General features: G+C 37.9%; 1 protein-coding gene across 1 annotated transcript in view; it reads right to left on the minus strand.

Moving 5' to 3' along the window:
• Window positions 1–19352, minus strand: part of LOC150109481 (von Willebrand factor D and EGF domain-containing protein-like) — a 419421-nt gene that overhangs the window by 361299 nt on the left and 38770 nt on the right. The window contains exon 5 of the mRNA XM_090402470.1: window positions 1179–1265. Within this exon, the coding sequence (XP_090258596.1) occupies window positions 1179–1265 (87 nt within the window). The remainder of the gene's footprint in view (window positions 1–1178; window positions 1266–19352) is intronic.

The raw sequence follows: 19352 nt of genomic DNA on the forward strand, positions 1-19352 counted from the left end.
AAAACACTAGCATTGTTACTAATAATCTTCCTGAGTTTCAAATCACCTATAAACAATTGAATATCTCCTTGCAGTCCCCATGACAATATCAATGACATAAAGATTGAATAATGGTCCCAGTTCCACATGGTTCATACTCTGTGGATATTACTAATTCTCTGATATCTATCAGTAGGTCAGTTACCAATCCAATCCACTAACCTGATATTCAAACCCCATATGTTGCGACATAAAAACCAATTTCTCATGTGGCACCCTGTCAAATTCGCTTGCAAAATCAAAAAAAAATTGCAGTGAATGCCTTATCCTCATCCACTACTCTAGTCACTCTACTATAAAAGATAACTAAAACAACTGCATCCCTTAACAAATCCATGCTGGCCTGCATAAATAATATTACCCATATCTGCCAAATTCTGTACACAGGTTCTTACCAATTGCTTGAAAATCTTAACAACTACAGAAGAAACAGAAACAGGCCTATAGTTTGTTTGATACCTCCATTCTACAACCACCCTTATGCAATGGCACTATCTTACCCTCCCTCCACTCTCCAGAAACCTGTCCCATTGCAAGATTTTCATAAAACAGCCAAGATAGTGGCACAGTCAGTTCCATAGCACATTCTCTTAAACCCACGTGGTGAAATTCTATCTAGTCCCCCTGCCTTACTAACATTTAGCATACTCAGTATTTGGAATACATCCTCTTCATTCACTTCTAACACTTCACTACTCATTATCCTTCTAGGAATAAAGCCTACCATACCAGGATGGAACATTGACATCTGTACACATTTGACATCCGTAGATGCCATATGGTCACTCCCGTAGCTCACCGGGTTTTGGGAGTGAAGCTTTCTGCTAGAGTAGCAGATGCCCTTTCCACACAGACAATAGGAAAATTGCAAACATCCATGCACATGGCAGAATTTGAACCTGCAGCCTCTTGGCTGGAGAATGGATACGCTAACCACTTGGTGAACCAGGTCGGCTAATTTTTTGTATTCGGAATAACTTTGCATTACTTTTTGGAAACTTTTTTGCAATCAAAAGATTAAAAATGACTAATTTAGACATATGCAGTTCTAAAAGACTGATGACATTATATAGTGGTTACAAGATAAAGAAACTATAAATACTAATGGAGAGATGAGAAATAAAAAATAAAATAATTACCTCAATTCCAACAAGAAATGGTTTACTAGATGAAGGAGATGACAAATACACTCCTCCAGTGGAAAGAGCTACTACTTCACATATTACCTAGCCAAAGGAGTAGAAAAATCAGTAACAGAACAAAAAGAAAAAAATAACATAACATTAGTACACATGGATATTTTTAACTAAAATTTAAAAAGGTAGTCTACATATTTTAGGACATAAACCAGAAAAACAGAACTTATTATTTTATCCAGAAAGTCACAGTTCCTTGTAATAAGTATGCTAAAGCATAAGCTTGATCAATATTATTTAATAATAACTGAAAAATCATAACTGTCAATTAGAAAAAAAATTATTGAATATATATTTATGTACTGCATATTTTAGTATTATTATTATTGCACCCTCCATGGAGTCAGCAGACTCATCGTGGAAGGTTCATTCAAATGACAACATATTTATCATACCAAATCTTAAAATCGTTAACACTCCTTGTATTAACAACACTCTGGTAATGCATTCCATCATCATCAAATTCCTAACATATACCCTCAAGGGGTGTACAGGATATGATAGTACTATTTGAAAAATTTATATCTTTACTAATGATGTATTACTAATCATTACTAATAATGTATTCCAATCACTGACAATTCTCCATGTAAAAAATCTACTCTCACACTCCTCTTCACCACACTCTTTCATAACTTCCAGGGATGGCCCCTGGTTTTTCCCCTCTCACCTTCTATTCTTTTTAGAATCCCATCTGGATTAATCCAATAAAATCCTCTCACTAACTTAAATGTCTCTATCATATTACCTCTTTTCTTTCTATCCATGAAGCTCTGCAATCTGCATTTCTTCAATATCTTTCTCCATAGCCAGCATTCCAAAGTCCTGATATTGTCATAGTCACTCATCTCTGGATCCTCTCCAATGTCTCTACATCACATTGAAAACCAGGTGACCAGATCTGAGCACAATAGTTCAAGTGTGTTCTGACCAGTGCCTTATAGAGTGGCACAACCAGTTCCTTATCCCTACATGTTAGAATACTTCTTCATAACAGCACTACAATGTGCAGTCCTTACAACACTTGCAATATGCCCTCTAAACTTCAGTATACTCTCAACCATCACTCTCAAATCTCATCCACTTCTTGCAGTATGGCACCATCAATATAGTACACAGCCTTATATTTGTGCACTCCAAAATGCAACATCTTGCACTTATTAATATTAGTAAGTGCAACACCATGCACTTATTAATATTAAAACTACAATCCCACTCCTTTGTTCAAGTCAAAAGTCTATTCAAATCTTCCTGAAGGGAATTAACATCAGGTGCAACTTATAATTCTCCCCAACTTTGCATCATAACAACTGAAGATCCCCAGTCGATCCATCATTTACAAAAGTTAAACAGTAGGGGGACCAAGAACAAAACCCTTGGACATGCCACTGGTTACCCTCCTTTTATTGAGACACTGCTCCATCATATACAACTTGCTGGTATTGTTCAGAGCCAATCTCTGATCAACTCTAACCAATATATGATCTATTCCCATTGTCTACAGCTACCAACTTATCATGTGGCAATCTATCAAATGTTTTTGCAAAGTCCAAGAATATCACTGTATATGATTCTCCCTTATCTAACACACTCATTACCTTATCATAAAATGTAAGTAACTTGCTAAAACAAGACCTACTCTTTACAAATGCATGCTGACCATCATAAAGAATGCTATGTCCATCAACCCAATCCTCTATTCTATTCCTAACCAATATCTACAACACCTTGACTACAACTGCAGTTATACATACTGGTCTATAACTGGAAACTTCTATCCTAAAACCATGCTTGTGGAATGGTACTATTTTGCCTTCTTTACACTCCTTAGGAATCCTACCCACTGCAGAACTTTCATTAAACAATCAGGTCAAGGATATGGCTAACTGTTGTGCACATTTCTTAAGAATACGTTGTGATATGTCATCCATTCCCCACAGCCTTATTAACATCCAACCCAATCAACACCTGATATGCCTCTTATTCTTTCACTTCCAATTCTCTTAATACTTGCCTCCCTTCTATATATTGCACTGCATCATTTATACCAGTAATATACACTGATAAGGTGCTCATTCAATAATTCCACTATATCCTTTGCAACTGTCAATATGCTACCATGACTATCCTTGTTGACATCTACCAATGTCAACTTGCCATAATCCTTCTCTTGCTTGCCATATAGTGAAAAAATTTCCTTGAATGAACCTTGGCCTGACCAGCCAATCTCCTCTTATACTACACCTTTTATTTCTTTACCACGCTTGTCACCTTCCTAACCTGCACTTTATACTCTTTATGGATCTGATCACCAGCAACTGTCTTGTATCTCATCCATAGCATTTTCTTTCCAACACAACTTGTTTGATTTCACTGTTCATTCATTTCACTCCTATTATATTTACTTGCTTAACCCTTTGCATGCAGTTATACATTACTTGTGACAGATACTGCCTTGTGAATTTCCATGCACTGCCAACATCTTTTCTGCTCAGCTCATCTACCCAACATACTGATGCTAACTGACTACAGAGCTTCTCATAATCACTTGATTTATACTTCCACATATATCCATTTTTGGCAGTAACCTTTTCTTGTTTCATCACTTCCTAAGCAAGTACTTCTCACCAACTGGGGGCAGTTTCACCACTTTGTTAGCAACTGCATCTTGTGAAGTTATCACCAAATCCCAAACATTAAAGCCTCTAGTTGCTTCAGTCACATGATGCTTAAGATATTTATCTTTCAGAAATTCAACAAACTCACTCTTCTCATTCCCATACACTATCTCCTCCTTCTATAAATTCTTCTATCTGATCACCTTCTTTTTACATGCCTAACCAATTTGTCTAAACATTTCACAATCGGTATTCTCTGGCCTATAACAGCATCCTATCAGATACTAATCTATTAATTTCCACTTCCCACCACAGAGATTCAAAATCTGTGCATGGACTATCAACTTATCAATTCAGGCCTATATTTACAATAACTTAAAAAAAAATTTAAATTATGAAAAATATACATCCAAAATTTGAATAATTTGATGTTACATTTTTCATAATTTGTTGCCTTTTCCCTAAAGGCAACAAATACCGTATGTTCTGGCATACAAGTTGACTTGGCATATAAGTTGATATTGGAATTTTTTGAGTTTTTATAGTATACTCGTCGTATAAGTTGACTCGAAAAATTTCTTTAAAAATAAAAATTATTACAGTTTTTAAGCAAAATTTTTATACAGGCATCAACCGCTAGGATCATAACTGCCTTTTTTAGTCCTTCCATTCTTTGTTTTAGCAAAAGATATAAAATACCTAGTTGACAAAAGAAATTTTATTTCGTATTGACCAGGTACATTGACAAGGTGCATTAAAAAATCCAAACAGTCTTTTAGTGTGGGACATGTTCAAATCCCATTTAACGGAGAGCACAAAATCTTTATTAAGAAAGAATAATACCAATATGGCAGTGATTCCAAGTGAGTTAACTTCACTAGTGCAACCGTTGGATGTTTGTATAAACAAGCCATTTAAAGACAGTTTACGAAAACAATGGAATGCGTGGATGCAAGAAGGAGAGAAAAGTTACACACAAGGAAGACAAATGCAACATGCGTCTTTGGTAACTATGTGTGAATGGGTAGCGAAAGCATGGGATGAAATAAAACCAGATACAGTAATAAAATCTTTTAAAAAATGTGCTATATCTAACAAATTAGATGGCTCAGAAGATGATTTTGTTCACAATGATGATGAAATTGATGCTAAATCTGATGGAGAAAACGAATACAATTTATATGATGATATACCAGAAGAAATTACAAAACCAGAGTACAATGAACTTTTCATACATTCAGACAGTGAAAATTAAATTTTAATTATGTAGTTACATACCTATTTTCTTTTGTAAATAAATAATTATATAACATGTAAATAATTTTTTCTGTAAATAAATTTGATATAAGTTGAAATATTTTTACTTATTTACCCTTTTTGTATATTGCTAATAAATTTAACAGAGTATGATATGTACTAGTTTTTTCTTGGAAAGCAATCAATTTTTGACCTGGCATATAAGTCGACCTAAAAAATTTAGTACTTTTTTTCAATACTGAAAAGTCGACTTATATGCTGGAATATATGGTAAAGGTTTTTCCCATTAACAAAATTACTAAAATGAGTAATAATATTTTGAATATTAACAATTTTTGGAACAATCAGTTTAATTCATACTAATATGCAAATTACTATGTCCTGCAGAAAAACTCTTATCATCATCATCATTTGGCCTATAAATGGTATCGATGTACTACAGGTTTTTAATCTTTTGTGGGTGGAATTCACTTTAAAAAAAAAAATTCAATTTTTACAGAATTGTGGGATTAATTTATAAAATTCATTCTGTTACTATCTTGTTAAGTGTTATCTCCATGCAGTTGATCCAAGTAATCAACTTCCCATGCAGGAAGTTGATTACTTTTATCTCTACCTGAGATCCATAATGTGCAGTAGAAAGATAAGATAGTAAAAGTCTCTTCCATTTGCAGTTATTATCCAACGTCTATAGATATGTGTGTTCACAGAGCCAGTTTGTCTGTTTTGAGAGACAAAAAAAAAAAAAAAAAAAAAAAAAAAAAAAAGTTTTCAGGAGGGGAAACCCTCCACATTTGTATAAAACTGGCTAGCTCACCATTTTATTTATTTATTCATATGGGGTCCCCCCCCATTCCTCATTCATCCCATAGGACTGATCGAGTCCTCCTAATGAAGGATTAAGTATGTATTTATGAGTGTAAATCCGGAGTGTGTGTGTGTGTGTGTGTGTGTGTGTGTGTGTGTGTGTGTGTGTGTGTGTGTGTGTGTGTGTGTGTGTGTGTGTGTGTGTGTGTGTGTGTGTTTGCCTGTTCTGAGGGATGAAATATCCTCTACCTCTGTATGAGACCAGCTAACTCACCTTTACTTGAAAGAGATCAGTAAAGGTTCCTCACATCATGGATGGGAATCGAACCCAGGTCTTTCCGAACAAAAGGGCTTTGTCTATACCAACTGAACTACGGAGGCTCAACATTTGATTGAAAACACCTGATAAATTCCTCCCATCATGGATGGGATTTGAACCCAGATCTTTCCAGTCTTAGGGCTTGTCTACATCAAATGAGCTATTGAGGCATTCTATTACTACTACTATACCGATTATATCTTCAACTTAAATCTGTTCCACACAAATGTATCTATCACACTTTCACCATAATATTCCAATGAATTATTATATTCTGCAAAGATTGTATGCCATAATCAGGACTTCAAAAATGTACATCTGAGCACTCAAAATGTAAAACATAAGACATAAAACATGCCACGGAATCTACATTACATAAATAAAAGTGATAATTAACTTCTCTTTTGAATTTTTTTTTTCACTTGTCAACCAATTCAGGACTTGAAAAGTGAGGTGTCACAGATGAGTAGATGTTTAATTTATTTGAATTATTTATTTATTTTCATGGCAACAGAAAACAGCAATCACCTGACAGCTATAACAGCAGTGATGGATTATTTTGTACATTATTTGTACATATTTTGTCAATGATGGAATATGTAAAATCTCAACCATTAACTGACATACTACAGATTTTTTATATCCTTATGATATGTATAATACTATGCATTATGAAAAGGACCACTACCCAGACAAATTTTGAATTTTATTGAGGAATGTTCATGTGTAGGGTTACCTCTCATGCAATCCCTCAAATTACCCAACAATGAGTGACCTGAAGGATCATTTGACTCATTATTGGCTCTACTCAGCAACAGGCCCACTCTGTCACCCAGCAGAGCCCTTAGCGGTGGCTCCACCCAACAAGCAGAGCTGCCCATATCTCAGGGAAGGTGCATCAGTGGGAACCAGACCCAGAAAAGATACTAAGGTTGAAGTAGTGAAGAAGTCATATACTTCCCATATACAAGTAGTCAAAAGATGTTATCCTGTATTACTAAAATACTCTGGATTAAGGAGACAGATGTTGAAAGTTTTTCATTTGGTTATACTATAAATTAAAGATATCAAGAAATTATATTCTTGGTTTCGTCCTTTATCCAAGTGTTTATTCACATGTAAGTGTAAACTTTATCCAAGTGTCTTGATATCTTTAATTTATATTATTAATACTCCTAAACACATCCATTGCAAGTCTTCAGGATTGGAGAATCCTGAAGACTTGTTTGCAACTGAATGCTTCAGGATTGGAGAATCCTGAAGACTTGTTTGCAACTGAATGACAGCTGTAACAAATTTGGCATGAAAATCACAATAAAAAGACCTAACCTATGAAAATAGGCAGGAACATAGAAAACTTCAGCTGTATTCTCAATGGAGAATCTATAGAACAAATAAAATTTTTGGCTATTTAGACACAGTTTTTAGTTTTTAGAGGCTGGCAAATAGAATATGCCATAGAATAGAATATAATAGAATATAACAGAATAGAATATAGATGGCAAATAGAATAAGCAAAGCTGGTATAGTGGTGAGCCAGTTGAATAAATTTATGTGGGATAAAAGAGAAATTAGCCAAAACAATAAATTAGCAGTATACAAGACAGTGTTCAAACCACTTTTTTAAGTTACATAAAAATTAAAACACACTTGATTTTAGGTGGCAGATGAATATCATTGACCAATGTGAGACCACCATCCTGCACACTGGACACCTGAAGTGGCTTGAAAATTTCTGTTGGGTCTCTAGAACAGGATTTCCAAATTATGTGAAAAATAAATATAAAAAACACAAACAAATATACACAATTAATAAAAATAGAAAAAAGAAATCCTTAGCCTATCCACAGCACAAATGTACTATAGGTTTACATACTTTTCATGAGTGGGAGTGACATAAACTTGGTCAAAGATGAGAGACCATAGATATGATAGTTCTTAGAAAAATTAGGGGCAGAATCATATTAAAAATGAAGACATTAGGAAGGAACTTGACATTGTTTGCAAATTATTATTATTATTACGGGTATCTCCATGGAGTCAGTAGACTAATTGTGGGAGATCCAAATTATCAAAATATCTATCATATCTCTTCTTGAATTCATTTACAGACAAAGAACTCACAACTGAGTCAGGCAATGCATTCCACTCATTCATCACCCTCCAGGCAAAAAATCTAGTTCTCACACCCTTGTTAACCACATTTTTCCTTAATTTCTGGGGATGATCTCTTGTTCTTCCATCACTATCACACAGCTAAAATATTTCCCCTGCAGCAATCTTAGTAATTTAAATGTTTCTATCATATCCCCTCTTCTCTGCCTATCAACCAAACTCTGCAATCTACAAGCTCTCAATCCATCAATATAGGGAACATTGATGAATTGAGCACTTTTACATCACTCACCAACTTGGTCACTCTTCTCTGAACCCTCTCCACAGCCTCCTCATCTCCAAGGAATCCAGGTGACCAGACCTGAGCACAGTAATCCAAATGTGGAAGTATCAATGCTTTATAAAGGGGAATAATAACCTCTTTATCTCTGGATGTCAGTGTGTTCCTCAACAACCAAGTAATCCTATGTGCAATCTTGGACACCTTAGCAATGTGTCCTCTGAACTTCATCTCTCTATCCACCAATACCCCCAAGTCCATAGTCTCATCAATCTCTTGGAGTACCATTCCATCAATGTAATACACAGCTGGTAATCTTTTAATCCCAAAATGCATAACTTTACACTTTTCCACATTGAATTGACATCCATTACCTCTTGCCCATTTTGCCAGCTTATTTAAATCATCCTGCAAACTCTCAACATCAGCTTTATTTTTTATTCCACTACCCAACTTTGCATCATCAGCAAACAACTGAATATCTCCATTCAAGCCATTTCCTTATCATTTATGTACAAATTAAACAATAACGGCCCAAGTACAGGGCCCTGAGGCACACCACTGGTCACATCCTGGACTCTGCTCCTTCATACACCACTTTCTGGTATCTCTCCCTGAGCCATTCTTTTATCCATATCACAGTTTAGTATCCATCCCCATATGCTTCAATTTGCGCAACAATATTCCATGGGTTATCCTGTCAAAAGACAGCAAAATCCAGATGTACCACTGTGTAGCCATTTCCTTTGTCCAACTCAGATGTCATTCTATTATAAAAAGTTAATAAATTGCTAAGGCAGGATCGACCGTTAACATAACCATGTTGGCCCCTATACAGTACCATATTCTGTTAAAGATACCAAGCAATTTTAAACCTGGTTTTACTCCATTTTTTCCCAAGTAAGCAAACAGACAAAAATGTCAAGTTTGCGCCTGCAATTGATGCAAGACTAGCTGATCCCACAGGTAGTGCAAGACCAAGGCAACTCGTGGTAAAGGTGGAGCAAGCTCTGATCACTAATCTTAATATTTACCCTTAATGCCAAAACACATCTCCAAGAAGGGGATGTATGATGTTTTGTATTAACCACGAGTTGCCTTGGTCTTGCACTACCTGTGGGATCAGCTAGTCTTGCATCAATTGCAGGCGCAAACTTGACATTTTTGTCTGTTTGCTTACTTGGGAAAAAATGGAGTAAAACCAGGTTTAAAATTGCTTGGTATCTTTAACATAATTATACCCAAGTTAAAAATACTTTCTACATTTATATCTCCTCCTGAGATTTTTATTTAATAAGGTTATAACACCTTATGGTAACTTGTTTTGGTAAAATACTTACAAGCTCTGCATTACTAAATCTTGGTATTTCTAGCCTGGCTCCCACTGATGAGACCTCAGTAAAGCAGCCCTGAGAGAAAGCTCCATGTTCCAGTCTTCTTTTGGATTCCAGTTGCCAGTTACCAGATCCCGAGAGAGAGCTCCTATTCCAGTATTGTTTGGTAAGAACCCTTCTAGTTTTTCTTTTGTTGGTTTTTATTTTTTGCGGCCTGGCCTCGTTCCAATTGGTGCAGGTCCGTTTTAGGGTATTTCCTTTTGGGGACTGAAATTTGCTATTCCGTTGGTAAGGTATTTGCTTTTAAACAATGTCGAAATTCTTGCCAAGAGTTCGTACTCTCGGGATCGAAATTGACCCAAACATCGACAAAGCGACGTTTGTGAGAGCTCTTCTCAAAGTCGTCAAAGCAGAAAGTATTTACGGGCTTACCCCTTATGGGGGGGGGGTAGATTCCAAATAGTAACAAACAACATAGAAACAAGAGAAACGCTCCTTAAGGGCGTAGAATGTGAAGGGAAAAAATACCTACCCTTCCTAGTCGGAAGTATTTTAAAATCCGTAAAAATTGACAGGTTTCCACTCGAATATCTAGAGAAAGGGGAGGAAATCATTAAAACCATTTTCTCCAAGTGGGGGATTGTCCGAAACGTAACAATCGGACAAGACGCGGATATCCCAGAGTGGAAATCAGGGGAAGTGAGCGTTTCAATCGAGATGAAAACCGAGGTCCCCAACTTGATTTTTTTAGGCTCAGCAAGAGTAATAGTCAATTATCCAGGCGTAAGGAAACAATGTTTTCGGTGCACCGCTTTGGGTCACCTTAGTGTGCACTGCCCGAAAAACAACACATGCCGCAACTGCTTATCGACAGAACACACATTGAATCAATGTGAGTCACCATGCCGTAAATGTGGGAACACATCCCATAAAATAGATATTTGTCCTAATAGGACCCTTGCAGAAAGAGCAGGAGGCGCCATAACACCTGCGGCAGTAGCCATTCCTAAGCTCACAACACAGGACTCTCGAGCTACCGGCCAAACAGTAAACGAACCACAAACAACTGAACCAGAAGAGTTTCCAGCCTTCCAACTGCCAGCTACCGCAATGACTACATTAGGAAATCAGGCAATAACTGGGAGGAACGCAGAAGGGAGAATTAGGAAGAAAAAGAAACAGAACAGTAAGAAATCGGAAGGCAACAATGACAGCACAGAAACAGAGGAAATGGAAATCAACACCAGTACAACTAAACGACCCATCACGCCGGAAGAAGAAAGAGAAATGAAATGAAATAAACAGGACACTGAAAGCCAAATAGAAGCCTCAAGTTCAGATGAGGATGAGGAAGGAAATGAGATAATGTCGCGAAACAACACAGAAAATGAGGAAGAAACCTCATCAGAAGAAGAAGACAGAGAGCAAGGAAACAATCCAGAAACTAAGGAAGGAACAGACTTCGTTAAAGGCAATACTCCAAACGGCTCTGTAATTCTGAAGAACTTTAAGGGATCTCCTAAAACGGCAGAAAAACTATTTCAGATAATGACCACAAAAGGAGAGCCAACTTTCTTGTTCTTTTAAGAGGAGCAATAGACTCATATGGGGAGAACTCTATGTAAAAGATATAACCAAGGTCGAGCCCCAGCAACTGGACGGTCACCTGGACTTAACAGAGGAAGAAAAACAACACCTATGCGACACATTGAAGTCGCTGACACGAGTAGATCTGGAAAAGAGATACCCAGGGATAATGAAGGAATTTGAAAAAAGAACTTTACCAGTAGATACAAACACCGGTTCTTCTCACCCCATTACAAAACCGGCAAAAAGAAAAGAACCCCGATATGAATATTCGAATGTAACAAAACGAATCCTATTCTATCTTAGGAATAAACCCGAGATAAAAAACAAAGTCCACACAGCTGTACAGGAAAAGGGAGACGTGGCTTTGCAATGTGAAGGTGAGCTAAAGAGTCTTAGAATATGGCTCAAGTTTGGGAAAGTTCACTTACGACCGAGCGGAATGGAATGAATGCTTGAAGAGAATATGGCAACTTAATGATGAAGAGTCAGTACACGTACTCACAGTGATGGAAAACGTGGTAAAAGACTATGAGGAAGCGGTAAGAGATAGCAGGGCAAATATGACATAAAAAAAAAAAAAAAAGCCCCTTCTAAGTTTCTTGGTTCTGTTTCTGTATGTTCACGCTTAATCCACATAGGAGGGGGCAGACCTGAGAACCCGAGCGGCGAAGGCTTACAGCGAGGCGGTGCAGCTCCTTGCGGGCTGCATCACTCGGGCCAGGCTCTTCCCCCATTCTTGCAGTACTTTTCTGTTAATTCACCGACTTTTGTTGTTCTGTTTATACGTGTTCTAGCTCCTTTGTTGATTCTGTTTATGTGTGTCTTAGTTCTTTTGATTTTCAATTTATGTGTATCTTCCTGCATTTGTTTTTTTTTCACTTCTTTCATCGGCCAGACATCTGAAGAGGTGGCTGGCTGGAGAACGCGGAGGAGAACGGATGGAGGGAGATAATGTCGGAGATCTGCTTGGTGCTGGCATTTAAGTCAGGCCAAGTAGATCGACTGAGGCCTCTTTTAACTATCTACTACTATCCACTCTATCTTCCTTCTCCTCTCTCACTATCAAGCTGACTCTCAGCACAACTTTTTTTTTTTAAATCTAAAGAGGCCAGTGATGAAAGGCATGAACTCCCATTCTACCTCAATAAAGGTCGAAACCGGTCTGGGTAGTGGCCCCCTGCCTTTAATACAAAACATCATACATCCCCTTCTTGGAGATGTGTTTTGGCATTAAGGGTAAATATTAAGATTAGTGATCAGAGCTTGCTCCACCTTTACCACGAGTTGCCTTGGTCTTGCACTACCTGTGGGATCAGCTAGTCTTGCATCAATTGCAGGCGCAAACTTGACATTTTTGTCTGTTTGCTTACTTGGGAAAAAATGGAGTAAAACCAGGTTTAAAATTGCTTGGTATCTTTAACATAATTATACCCAAGTTAAAAATACTTTCTACAGTACCATATTCTGATCTGATCCACCCATTTTTGAATTCTGCCTTTGACACGTTCGCTGCCAACTACGAGTATACTCGTAGTTTGTAAACCAGCTACACAAGCCAGCTACGAGTATACTCGTATGACGCTTACCACCGGCAACGAGATTACTGTACTGACCTTGAAGAAGTGAAAATGCTTGGCTTGTAGAGCTAGCATCAAAACTGTGTATTCTCATAGATAGTATATGCTCTGCACAAGCCAACTACGAGTATACTCGTACAACGCTTACTGCCGGCAACGAGATTACCGTACTGACCTTGAAGAAGTGAAATTACTTGGTGTATGGGAACAGACTATGCCGAAGTAGCGTGGCAGCGAACGTGTTAATCAACTTTTCCAATACTTTTACCACCACTCCTGAGATGGTGGTTGGTCTGTAATTAAATACTGCAGTCTTAGAGCAACCTTTATGCAAAGGAACTACTTTGCCTTCTTTCCACTCCCTAGTGACCATACCAGAGTTCAAACTTAAGTTAAATAACCAAGTAAGAGGGATTGACAATTCCTTTGCACATTCACATAACACCTGAGCTGATATTCCATCTAAACTTATGGCAGTGTTTGCATTTAAATTCTACAATATACTAAGTACCTCTGATTTATTAACTTCAATTCTCACATTAATTATTGTTACAGGTACAGAGATATCCTGACTTGGGTGACAGACTTTTGAAAAGGCCGGGATATCATTAGTGCTAGGGAAATTGTGAAGGAATATTTGTTAGCAGCAATAGTAAACAGTATTCCACAAGTGAAGAAGAGGACACAATTTGGAGTAAAGTGGATGACAAACAATATTAAACAGGAACTGCATCTGAAGAAGAAGCTATGGAAGAGATATAAGGAGACAGGTGAAGAGCAGATGCATGAAGAATATAAGACACAGGCCAGGAGAGTGACTAGTATGGTAAGGAAGGCAAAACTGGAATATGAGAAGAGATTGGCCCTAAGATCCAAAGAAAATCCTGGGGAATGTTTTAGCTATGTGGCCAGTAGGAGGAGAAATGATTGTGGAAGAATGACATCATGGGATAAAAATATGAATAGTGTGACTGATCCAGAGGACATAGTGGAATTGTTCAATGAATACTTTATTGGAGTATTTTATCCTGGAGGAGTAAATTTTAATACTAGAGGGATAGGGCAGGTTCGAGGTTTAGAGGTGCAGGAGAAGAGTGTGTTCCAAATACTGAGTACTCTTGATGTCAGTAAAGCTGTGAGACTGGAATATTTGTTAGCAGCAATAGAGCTGGAAGGTATTTCACCATGAGTTTTGAGAGAATGTGCTAAAGAACTGACAGCTCCTTTTACCAGGCTACTCAATGAAAGTCTGACTACAGGAAAGGTGCCCAGGGAAAGGAAGGAAGGTAAGATAGTACCATTGCATATGGGAAGTAGGAGACTGGAAGTGTCTAATTATAAACCAGTTTGTGTGTCATCAGTAGTTGTTAACATCTTGAAGAAATTAGTGAGGGACCATATACAGCATTGGGCAGATGAGGGTAATGTTATCTGTGAGAGTCAACATGATATTGTTAAGGGGTGCTCTTGTTTTAGTAATATTCCAGCCTTTAATTTAAAGTCTTATAATCAAGTTACAAGAGAGTAGATGGGGAAAAAGCATATACTGCCATTTGTTTGGACTTAGCGAAGACAGAGTGCCACATGATAAACTGACATTTAAGTTACAGCACATGGGGTTTGGATGTCAAGTTGGTCAACTGGGTTCATGATTGGCTATCCGATAGGTATCAGAGAGTTGTGTACGTTGGGGCAGTTTCAAGGAGGCAGAGGGTTACAAGTGGGGGGTTCCACAGGGCTCAGTAGTGGGATCTATATTGTTTAACCTTTACATTAATGACATTGTCAGTGGATTGCAGGGGGATATTCAGTTGTTTGCAGATGATGGGTTATTATTAATAGTGCAGATTGGTAGCCCTGCAAGAGGATTTGAATAAGCTTAGACTATTGTTCTCAGATTTGGTCCCCAAGATTTGATGGTTATAAATTAACTGTGGAAAGGGTATAAAGTCAAATAACAAAGACAGTTTCAGGACTGTATAATGATAGTTATGAGGATCGGCTGGAGGAATGTGGACTGCAGAGTTTGGTGGATAGAAGAAGGAGAGGTGATATGATTGAGACTTTTAAACTGTTGAGAGGTGGTTACAGAGTTGACACTGGGGAGTTCTTTCACTTGGTTGAACAGCGGGAAGGAGTGATGACAAGGGGCCATCCGTGGAAGTTACGAAAGGAAACTGTGAACAAGAGGGTGAGGAGTGGTTTCTTTGCATGGAGGGTGGTTGAACCATGGAATGCATTGCCTGATAGAGTGGTGAGAGCGAGAACAGTCAATGAATTTAAGGAGTGGTATGATAGACTGTGTTTCCTAGAAAAGACCTCCCGCAATGAGTCTTGATAGACTTTCTGTTTCCTAGGAAGGCCTTCCTGAGATGAGTCTTTTGACTCCATAGGCCTGGATAATAATAATAATAATAATAAAAATTTACTATTACATCTGATTACTAAATTGCCATCTTGAAAAAGAACTTAGAAAAAATGTAAGTGCACGTAGGCACTACAACGCAGTAACTGAGAATGAAGTTATGAAGCTATTGTTCTCCTAAAGATAGTTTAGGTGGGGTATATATGGAGCAATACCAAATTTGTTGAGGTTTTGAGAGTTTCTTAGGGCTGAGGCTGATTCCATAAATAGTCTTTCAAATTTGTCAAATTCGAAAGACTATTTATGGAATCAGCCTCAGCCCTAAGAAACTCTCGAAACCGCAACAAATTTGGTTGTATGAGACTGTCCCAAATTTGGGAGGCTTACATCAGCAGACCTTCAGCCCATTGGCCAAGAACACCTACTTAGCCTGCTAGGGAGCACCATCAGGACTTTTAGGAGAACAATAGCTTCATCACTTCATTCTGAATTACTGTGTTGTAGTGCCTACGTTCACGTGCCTTTTTTGTAAGTTCCTTTTGAAGATGGCAACATGAGGTTGCCGAAATATCGGAAATATTTATTAAAGTATAATTTAATTTATATTCGTATCTACGTCGTCAATTCCTAAAGTGATTTAGTAATGCATAACCAATGCATAAGCCTGTCTATGAGTATTATATCTGAATTGGTTACCTCAGTACCATCAGCACCCACTAAGGTTATCCTTCCAAAGTCATTCTTCCTTTTACTTGCCACATAGTGGAAGAACACTTTGAGATTATTCTTGATCTCCTTGGTTAAGGTCTTCTCATAATCTGATTTAGCATTTTTTACTATGCTGGTAACCTTCCTAGCTTGAGCCTTGTACTGCTCATGGGTGTATTGATCACCTTTCTCCTTGTAAATTCTCCATAACATTTTCTTTTTTTGCAGATCAGGCCTGAAACTACTACTCATCCATCTAAAGCCTCCCTTGTTTGTCTTCCAGACCATGGGAATACATTCTGATAATGCTTTCCTCAGATACCTGCTGATTTTATCCCATGCACTACTAACATCTTTCCCCTGCAATATGTTCTGCCATGGGATGGCTGTAAGCTCACTCCGAAGCTTGTTATAATTACCTAACCTATAGTTCCTTATATACCCTTCTTAAAGAGAAATCCACAAATTTTGCAACCTCCCAAGTCAATATCACATGATCTCTCTTACCAATTGGAGGTAACGAGGACACCTTACTTATGCATATGTCCTCTGAACTAATGACCAGGTCCAACACTCTCACACCACGAGTTCTTCAGTAATGTGCTGTTTCAAGTAATTATCTCTTAGGAGGTGTATGAATTTCATTTCCTTTTTGCCACATGATATTTCCTCCTTCCAATTGATATCACCATAATTAAAATCCCCCATAATAATCACTAACCTTGCACTCATTGCACTAATTTGCTGATGCATGAATTCAATATCATTCCCTGGCCTATAGCAGCAACCAACTGTATATTTGGTTGTGTTGGTCACTATTTCACACCAGACCACCTCAAATCAACTATCATTCACACATCTATCCTCTTGATATACTTCTTTCTCTGGCTGCAACTCATCAGCTATCATCAACAGTACTCCTCCTCCCATTCTATTTTCTCTATCCTCCCTGAAAATACGGTACCCATCACATTCAATTCCAGTAACCACATCTTCTGTTGACAGTCAAGTTTCACTAATGCCTACAACTTTTGGTGAGATTGCACTGACTAATGCCAAAAATTCTTCCCTCTTATCTCTTATTTCGAATGCTTCTTGCATTAGTATACAAAAATTGCAGATTCCCTTTATTTCTTGTACCAGCTTTAGAACTGATATACATTTCACTAATTTCAGTAGTCCCATGCTGATTTTTATCCACTCTACTCTTCAAATTATTTTGAAAAAAAGCATCAACAAATATACATTCACTGCCTAAGTTTCTCCCTCTTGTACTAAACCTTTTCAATTTTAGTTTCCCTTCCCAATTACTTCAACTTGTTCAGAAAACAGTAACTTCTTCAAATGCTTATGACTTTCCATGTTCAGATGCAACCCATCTCTGCCAACTGCCAGCCTGGCTGGACGAGTGGTTAGCGTATCCGCTCTCCAGCCAAAAGGCTGCAGGTTCGAATCCCGCTATGGGCATGGATGTTTGTGATTGTCCCTGGAAATACTAGTGGTGGTGGGCTGCGGTAGATGGCGTTGGTGTAGTTGGAGTCAGTTGGTGGATTGAGTGGTGGAGACAGAGTTGTAGAGCAGGTGCCCTCCCTCGATGAGTCCTTGGACTCCCTGGAGGTGTCTAATAATAATAATAATAATAATAATAATAATAATAATAATAATAATAATCTCTTGCCTTCAAACACACTCCAGACATCAACAAATTCCAGACCTCTTTTTTTTGCAGATTCTTTCAATCATATCATTCATTATCATCGCTCGTCTACTTAACTCATAATTGTCAAAACGAGGCAGCATACACACACACTATCCTTCCTTTGACACTTTTCTTCTTCACAATATCTAACAATGTTCTTAAATCTTTTGCTACCTGATTAATACTACCACTCAGGTCATTTGTACCCACCATAACTATCATCTTTTCTGCATCATGCCCTCTCTTTATTGCTAAAGTCACTTTCTCTATTGTCCCACCAGCCAAGCACTCCTCAGGCATACCGCTCTCCATACACTTAATCATAGAATCACAATATATTGTACCAATCATAACTTCATTCAAATCCAAATATGCATCACTCACGGCCTCATTTTCTATGCTATTCAACATGACTCTCCCTCAACGCTCTTTTACTTGCTCCCTCACTTTCACAACATCTCATTTCTTCTAGATCTCTTGTGCTTTCATTCTGTTGACTCCCAATCACTCCCATACTATTTAATACTTCATCATTCACCAAAGACTCTCCCTGACTTAATCCTGTTCCAGTTACTTCAGCTAAAGTAATCTCCACAGTCCTAATTTCTTATTCAACACATTTAACTCAGTTGTAATTTGCAGAACCTCCTTACTGAGCACTTCCAATTCCTCTTGCAGGAGATGAAGGTCACTTTTCATTTTCACGAACTTCTGCCAAAGCTCTTCCGTTACGGTCTCGACGTCTGCTTCCATTCCTAATCACTCCACTCCACTCTATCCCGACACTTCTCACATACGTTGACGTTTTCATTCTTCTCATTGAGCCAAAGAGTCCACAGATCCTTCACATTCTTCACCGCATACATATAGCAGTTTCCGCAATGCATCCTGCGAAAAATTCAAGGCAGAGCTAGACTTTCGTGTAGAAGTCCTCCGAGCCACTGACATACGTCTCTTGATGGTCGCCATCTTTAGACGCTGAAGTAGTGCAACGAACAGCAGTGAAAACAAAATATATACAACAAAGTTTCAGCAATAACACCACTGAAGGACACTTGCATCCAACCGAAGCACAACTGCAGCACAATTTGAGACAAAAAGCCTTACTATACTTTAATATAAAAACACTTTTTCTAGCATAGCTCAAAACGACCGCCATGTTAACTTGCGACACTAGCGCCATCTTCCATTTTTTTTACAAACCATTAGAAAATTACAAACCAATTACAAACCATTAGGAAAAAGAAAACCAGGATGTCCTCTTAAGAGATTCAAGATGACTTCTAAGGCCAGAACAGGCCACTTTAGGCTTAAATCCTTGACAAGCATGATGATGATGATAATGATTGTCATTGCTTGCATTCAAGAATGTGTGAGCAGAGCTAATCTAAGGTGGTGTGGTCACTTAAACAGAATGGTAGAAGACTGGTTTACAAAACAGGTGTTTG

Source organism: Typopeltis vanoorti, chromosome 2 (assembly GCF_054136105.1).
Source record: "Typopeltis vanoorti isolate ZY-2024b chromosome 2, IOZ_Tvanoo_1.0, whole genome shotgun sequence".
NCBI classification, from domain to species: domain Eukaryota; kingdom Metazoa; phylum Arthropoda; class Arachnida; order Uropygi; family Thelyphonidae; genus Typopeltis; species Typopeltis vanoorti.